This window comes from Crotalus tigris, unplaced genomic scaffold (assembly GCF_016545835.1).
Source record: "Crotalus tigris isolate CLP2741 ecotype Arizona unplaced genomic scaffold, ASM1654583v1 scf7180000017775.1145084777:2100578, whole genome shotgun sequence".
NCBI classification, from domain to species: domain Eukaryota; kingdom Metazoa; phylum Chordata; class Lepidosauria; order Squamata; family Viperidae; genus Crotalus; species Crotalus tigris.
In genome coordinates, this window is record NW_024096626.1 from 1,265,034 (window position 1) to 1,272,615 (window position 7,582).

Here is a 7,582-nt window from a genome sequence, read left to right on the forward strand (position 1 = left end):
TCTTTTTTAATCAGATGGCATTTATTTATGAATATAGCAAAGTGAAGAATTTAATTCTCCTTCTCTTGCACAGTCTTTGTCCCACGCAGTCTACCAGTACGTCGGGCTGCAATAAGACCAACTTTGCGACCAGCAGGAGCATCCCTCCTAATAGTCGAAGGCTTACCGATGTGCTGATGGTTACCACCACCGAAGGGATGTTCAACAGGCTGGGAAAGAAAAGCAATCAAAGTCAAGGGCAGAAGGTGTTTCAAATATTAAAGGAACTTAATTAAAACTCCCATTAGGCAAATGACATTATTGCTAGTGTTACCAAACTGAAAGCAAAAGATTCTGAGAGCATCTTGTCCACTGCAAGCAAGCACCAGCATTAACAATTTTTAGGAAATGGTCCAAACTGCCGGTAGAGAATGTAATCTCTCTTGCTCCCTGCTTTTAAAATATTGATAACTATGTATTAGCTTTGATCTAAATGTTGTATTATCATTTTATATTATACATTTTATTGTATTATATTACAATTTGGGAGTTTAAAATCTTGCAAATAATATAGCAGACATTATAGTATATGGAAATCAACATAAAATACTAGTATGAGTAAAGATTTAAAATAAAATATGAACATCAACCTCACCATTAGGTTTGAGGGAGGAGACACATAACTAAGTCAAAAACCAATCTTGCCTAGAATTATATTATGAAAAATGCTTCTCTATTTTCCTCTTCCCTCATTCAATTTTTTAAAATCTTCGTTACCAAATAACCTAATGTAGAACTAGGAATGTGCATCAAAAGGGGCACCTTCTTTAAAAAGCGGTATCTTTTCTTGGCTCAAATAGTAACGGAGGACTCCCAAGAAAATATGCATTTGAGATGAGGTGCTGTGAATATAAAGATAAAACTGGGAACTTTTTTTGGGAGGGGGAGGGGGTTAATGGGAAAAAAATGGAACATTGATGTTATATGTCAGTGATGGCGAACCTTTTAGAGACCGAGTGCCCAAACTGCAACCCAAAACCCACTTATGCATCATCGAGTGCCGGGTGGGTGTGGCCCATTGGTTGGGCGTGGCTGCAATGGTAACGGCAGACTGGGTGGGACTAAAAAGTTCAATCAATCAATTCCATTTTTTTTTCCCTGCAAGAAGCTAAAATTGACTGACTGATTGAACCTTTTTTTTTTTTTTTTTGCACACGGCAGCGGAGGCCTAAAGCAAAAAGATTTTATAAAACCCAGCTGAAGGCCTAGGACTTGGACGATGGCACGCATGCCCACAGAGAGGGCTCTGAGTGCCACCTCTGGCACTCGTGCCATAGGTTCGCCACCACTATTATATGTTGATGGCAGCAAGATTATTTTATGCATAAAAATGGAAGGACACGTCAATCCCTACAATGGATGGATGGTTGCAAAAGCTGATGGAGTTAGCAGAGAAGGCTAAATTGACTGCTTTGATAAAAGAAAAAAAATACAATTACTTTTGTTTCTACTTGGAAACAGCTTCAGGACTTTGTGGTCGAGACGGGAAAAAAAACTTTGATTTTGGGTTTTACTGATTAGATAGAACTGTTGTTATAGAAATGGCTAGTTTATACCATTATGTAAAAGTAAAAAGGTGAGCTTTGATGTTACTATCTTATTCTATTGCACCAAAGGAAGTCGGAAGTCAGTGCCTTTTCTTTCTTTTTCCCTTCTTTTCTACACTTTTCTCTTCCCTTTTCCCTCTCCTATTTTTCCTATTACTTGCTTTTGTATTTTTGTCTTTTATATTATAAACTATGGTAACAAAAAAGGATAAAATTGAAAAGTGAAAAAAAAAAGAAGGTACTTAGGAAAGTTCTGCTCAAAAGTTCATTCCTTCCTCCCACCCACCCACCCCCGGTAATTGTTAGTAAAAGAGCTTTTGGGGTAGGATTGTCTAAAGAGCAGCTGCATGTGTAGATCAAATTTTGTGCTGGAGACTAAGCTCAGATCATCTGCAAAGATATCACTAATTTTAATTGAAAAGCACATTTCTTCATTTAGGACCAACACAAAATTATGTACAGAAAAGACTGAATGATTTCTGCAGTATATGTATCAACGCTGCTAACATCAGATGTTCTTGCTTTGACAACAGATGGAAATGCAGCCATTTTCTCTATTGCTTTTAGAATTAGATGCTGCTGGGAGGGAGAATAGAGATGAGAGTCCAGCTAGTCATAACAATAACTTAATCGTGGGAACCCAAGGACATTGGGCCCAGAGCTGATAGTGTTTTCTGCTTCAAGCTAATTGGGGAATGTGATTTCTGACTGTTTATTGGAGGAGGGAATTACAGTTTGTTACTTTGTATCCAGGGAGGGGGAATTTAGTTTCTGGTTTCAACTATGTAGTGCCGATACTGTTTCTCGAATAAAAGATTCTTTAAGGTAAACAATGCCTCAAAGTTCTTTTGAAGAGTTTCATCTATCGGAATCATGACAATATGCAAATCTTCCGAGGGTTGCCAACATGCAAACTCAAGAAAAGATGCAGCTTCATTAAAGAGATGTTGACAGGCAGTGTACAGATCCATGTCCCCTCCGAGACTCCTTTTCTTTTTAGGCAACATTATCAATGTAGTAAATAGAAATAAAAGCATGATAAATACAAAAACTACTTACATTCATAGCCACACCACGGACTCGCGGCCAGCAATTTCTCTTTGCTTTGTATTTGTGGTAGGCCCGCCCAGCCTTCAAGATGGGTTTATCAATACGACCACCGCCAGCAACAATACCTACAAGAATATGAGCAGTACAATTATTACTACAAAAGATCATCCCTGATGACATTTTTTGCAAATACCTACTTAGTTTGCCATATTAAATATCAGCATACTAAAATAACTTTCTGAAAAAAGAAATAACCATTATATTTTCATAACCTTTATAGTGCCAGGGCCATGCCATGCTGACCTAGTCTAAACTTCAGGTATTACAGATTGCAACCATATATTTAGGTTCAGAAATCTTAGGGGTAATATTTACCAACAACAGCTCGATTTGCAGAAGAGATCACCTTCTTTGATCCAGAAGGCAGCTTCACCCTGGTTTTCTTTGTTTCCGGATTGTGGGAAATAACGGTGGCATAGTTTCCAGAAGCACGAGCTAGTTTTCCACGATCTCCAGGTTTCTCTTCAAGACAACAGACAATGGTGCCTTCTGGCATTGTTCCAACAGGGAGGACATTGCCAATGTTGAGCTGAGCTGAAAGGGATGCATTTGCATGAATGAAAATGCTCTTTATAATAAAGTGACCTCTGGGTTACACAGGGAGAAGAACCATGCTAATCTACAGCAATAAAATAGTTGGCAAATCTGGTAGCATCTTCAAGGCTAAGGATGGAACCTTTTGACAACAGCAGATGCTCCTGACAGCTGATCCCTAACAAAGATGTTTGGCCTTGAAGGTCTGCCAGACTTTGTGTCTCTTTTCTATTTCATGCTTTTTTTCTCCAATACCAACTTTTCAAAGGATGCAGATGTTACAACAAATCATAAATGGTCACCAATTGTCTTTACTTACCTTTCTTGCCACAATAAACAAACTGTCCTGTGTGAATGCCCTCAGCTGCAATGAACAATTCTGTTCGTTTTTTGAACCTATATGGGTCACGAAAAACAACTTTGGCAAGGGGAGCTCCTCGGCCAGGATCATGAATGATATCCTAGAAAAATATTAGAACTTGAGAAGTTTGAGAAGCCTATGGCTTCAAAAATGCAATACAAAATACAATTTTACTTACAGAATTATTTACATGCTCTTGCAGCTCAAAATGACATTTTTTATACCCACAAAATAATATTGCAAGGCCACAGAACCGAGTACGTACGTCAAGTGCCATGTATGTAATATCCACACTGCAACGATTATTTTAGAAAAGATGGGTATGTGTGCATGTGAAAAGTTTAGATGCATTTTTATATTACTCACCCAGATGTTGTTTACTATATTTAAATTCATATTTTAGTTCTTGTATGACACTCAAAACCTTTCAACCCAGCCATCACTTTAAAAAGCCTGACGCCTCTGTTCACTTTGATTTTAAACAAACTATTTGTAAGTCTGTTCTCTTGGCATTGTTAGCTTTTTTTATTAGTAAAAACTGTTTTTAAACTTTAATAAACTATAGTTTGCTGCACAGCAATTCCACAACCTGATACTTGCCTTTACAATGCCCTTGATGTAGCCATGTCTTTCAGCAAAATCAACAGCCCTTAGCTTTGCTGCACCCTTTCTGTGTTTCACATGAGCCCTGAAAACAGAACCTGCACCTTTTCTTTGACCTCGTATTACACGGCCCATTGTGCACTGAAAAATAATTGGAATCACGGTTATTTAGGATTTTTTAAGAATAAACCCATTACTTAATACATACTGTAATGCCACATATCATTAAAATAAAAACTGTTAAGCTCCTGACAAGATCATAAATAAATCCACCTGTAGCCCTAGAAACTCAATGCAAAATATTAAGCCAGCTCTTTCAGTCCTATCTACCTTGTAGGGTTGTGGGGATAAAATTAAAGACTTAATCTGTAATAATATAAGCTACCTTGAGTTCCTGGGGAAAAAATAGAATATACATTGGGTAAACAAATTAATATGAAAATGGTTAAACCAATTCTTTCAAGGCTATTTTTTGCTTTCCAATCAAGTTCTACTGTACTGCAGGGGCTTTCCTGTTGTTTTCCTAAGTGCTAATTGGTTCTAACTAATTTTCTTGAAATCAGCCAAATTCTGATCTTGCAGTGACAATATACCAATATTAGCTTCAGTGCTATCCATAACTCAGCTCTTTCCATTTTTAAAAACAAATTCCAATAAATACTATAAATGTTTCTTTTTCTGTATCTTCATTTACAGTGATTAAATTGAACCTGAAAGAACTATGGTGCTTTTTAATCTGATCCATGTATCATTTAGGCATCCACTAAACCTCCATTTAAAAACATTCAGGGGGTTAAATCATCATTATTATTTTTTTTAATAGACCTGATTCTGAGTAAAAAACGGGTAATTTTTGAGAGCACAATGAAAAGGCACTGTGGACAAATCAGCTAAAGCTAAACTCTGGGGTTCTTTTTCAGTTTTAACTTAAAAGTTCTTCGTATGCAGTAGCAATATGAAAATACCTTAGAAGGCAATGTAAATGTTGATCAAAAGGTAAAAATGATTTAATGAGCAGCGGATCAATTGTGAATTATCGTGTAATAGCTTAAAGTTGAAAAGCTGACATGTTGTAAAATAAGGGCTTCAAAAACAGCTCGAAACAAGAATAAAAAAAGACGAGAAGATAGACAATTAAACACATCAGAATTAGAAAAGCTCTTCGCCATATTTCTCCAATTTTGCTCGTGGCCCAACAGGACCGGCGCTCGCTTGCCGCGGAAACCAAGTACTAGCTAGAGCGAGCCCGAAAACACCCGCCCTCCGCTCTGAAAGGGTGGACAAGGGGGCAAGCCGGTCAATAACCCTCAGAGGCGGCCAGGGAGGGGTCACGGAGACCCGATGCAGACGGATACCCTTGGACCGCTTTTCTACACCGGAGAGATTCTTACCTCTGCCGGAGCCTGCCCCAGGAAAAAGAAAGCTAGGGCGATGACGGCACTACAAACTCCTTCCGGCCAAGACGGGACGCGGAGAGCCAAGGCATCTCCGTGCCTGCTGGGTAATGTAGTTCGGGTACCCGGGAATCTGCATTCGTTCTTGCTTGGTCGTTAATGTCTTCCGAAGTGCGCTGCGTGCGTTCCGCTTGTGTTCCGCGCAGAGTGTTCGTCCTATTTTCTTTTATTTCCCGTTGCACGACTTCCCTTATTTATTTATGTATTTATTTAGTTTGTTCATTCAGTTTCAAAGCCGCCCGATTCCACAAGTCCTTTGGGCGGTTTACGGATAAAAATTAAAAGAAAATAAAATGTATCAAGAAAAAAGACAACTGCCCGGAGACCGAAACCCCGAGGCCAAAAGCAAAGGGGCTCAACCCCTATCCTAAACTGAGACCCCAGGATTACGTACAACAGGTCATCATATTGTTATCAATGCGCAGAAAAAAACACTCTTGAATTCACGATTATAGTATAATCAAATTGACTAATTGTATAATTAATAGAACGAAATCAAATTTAGTTTTTGTTACGGCCTTTTCAATAACTTATTGGGTACATCCATTTCAATATTTGGGGAGACGATATATGGAATTGTTGGACTTAAATCTCATGTCAGCGATACACTTAAGGTCCGTAATGGCTGTTAATGTTCCAAAGCAAGGTGGCTGTAAAAAAATTAAAAGAATAAAAATAATATTTATCAGGTAATAAAACCTTGGCAATTCCAAATTGAATAAAGTTGCTGATCTATGTTTGCAACTATCACTTTTATCTACACATTTATGTCATATGACTTGTTCTTTAACCTCTTTTTTTAGGCTTTTAATTAATTAATGTATTTTGGGAAGATTTTGTCCTGAAAGGGAACATAAAAATAAGTATTGCTTCATTGGACAGTTGTCCCTTCATTAAAATCCCCTTTTCCAAAGCAATGCCTATAGATCCCTATACAAGAATGCATGCTCTCTGTATGTAGTGTGCTTGCTATAAGAAAACGCTCAGTTCTTGAGCTAATTTTCAATTCTATTCTTTTACTACCATTTGTAAAATTTGCCCAGTTTCCCACCATTACTGACCAGAGTCCCATAAACCTTATTGTTGCTTTTTATATCATAAGGTAGATCAGTGGTTCTCAACCTGTGGGTCGGGACCCCATTTGGGGTCGAACGACCATTTCACGGGGGTCACCAAACAATGCAGTCTGCCATTTTTTTCCCCTTTTCAGTAGCTGTGCTACTCCCTTTTATTCTATTGGCTTTTAAAACCCAATAGAATAGACTCTCTTGAATAGAGTCTAATTCTATTGGCTTTCAAAACCCAATAGGAATTGTCCAGGCTGTCTCTGCCTTGCTGAGCCCGCCAAAAGTCCCATTCTGCAAACGGTGCTGCACCAGTTGAGTAGTCCTTGACTTACGACCGGTTGAGTAGTCCTCGACGTACGACCGGTTGGGGGTCGCAGCATTAAAAAGGTTGAGAACCATTGAGGTAGATATATTACTATTCCAATCTAATTCTTTTCTGCATGGCATTAATCCTACGTTGAAATTACAAAGTGATCTTATCCCACTCAAGTACTCTAATGCTTTATAACATTCTAAAATATTACTGTTAGTGAGAGTGTTATGCCTGATGGATAATTTAACTAGATTTGCTATACAGGTCACATAATTTTATGTATAAATATCCTGATTTCCAATAACATGAGAGGTGAGTGTGTGTGTGTCTGTCTATTTACAATGTTAAATAAATAATAAATAACCTCAAACAGTAAAATTCAAAGTAAACAACAAAGCAAGATTAGGAAAAAATAAACAGACTAAGAAGAACTAATTCATATTAAAGAAGAACACAGGTAATCACTTTGATCCAAAAGAATGGTGGATTTTTTTTTTTTTACTGTTAAATGATCTAGGAATAGTATGTTCAAAAGTGTGGACCACTACAGAAAA

At 37.8% G+C, this 7,582-nt stretch overlaps 1 protein-coding gene across 1 annotated transcript; it reads right to left on the reverse strand.

The window, feature by feature from the left end:
• Positions 1-5,737, reverse strand: LOC120307408 (60S ribosomal protein L8). Its single transcript, XM_039342183.1, has 6 exons — positions 5,586-5,737; positions 4,192-4,335; positions 3,550-3,691; positions 3,012-3,230; positions 2,646-2,761; positions 1-209 (listed from the first exon to the last, which is right to left on the reverse strand). The coding sequence occupies exons 2-6, from the start codon at positions 4,327-4,329 to the stop codon at positions 51-53; spliced, it is 774 nt and encodes a 257-aa protein (XP_039198117.1). The 5' UTR covers positions 4,330-4,335; positions 5,586-5,737; the 3' UTR covers positions 1-50.
• Positions 5,738-7,582: the final 1,845 nt, after the last annotated feature.

Bases quoted from the DNA above. Each gene is read 5' to 3' on its own strand.
- LOC120307408 (XM_039342183.1), bottom strand. From the start codon at position 4,329: ATGGGCCGTGTAATACGAGGTCAAAGAAAAGGTGCAGGTTCTGTTTTC. The intron at 3,231-3,549 runs GTAAGTAAAGAC...CATCCCTTTCAG, and splicing joins TGTTTATTGTGGCAAGAAAG to CTCAGCTCAACATTGGCAAT. The intron at 2,762-3,011 runs GTAAATATTACC...ATATTCTTGTAG, and splicing joins TGCAAATCGAGCTGTTGTTG to GTATTGTTGCTGGCGGTGGT.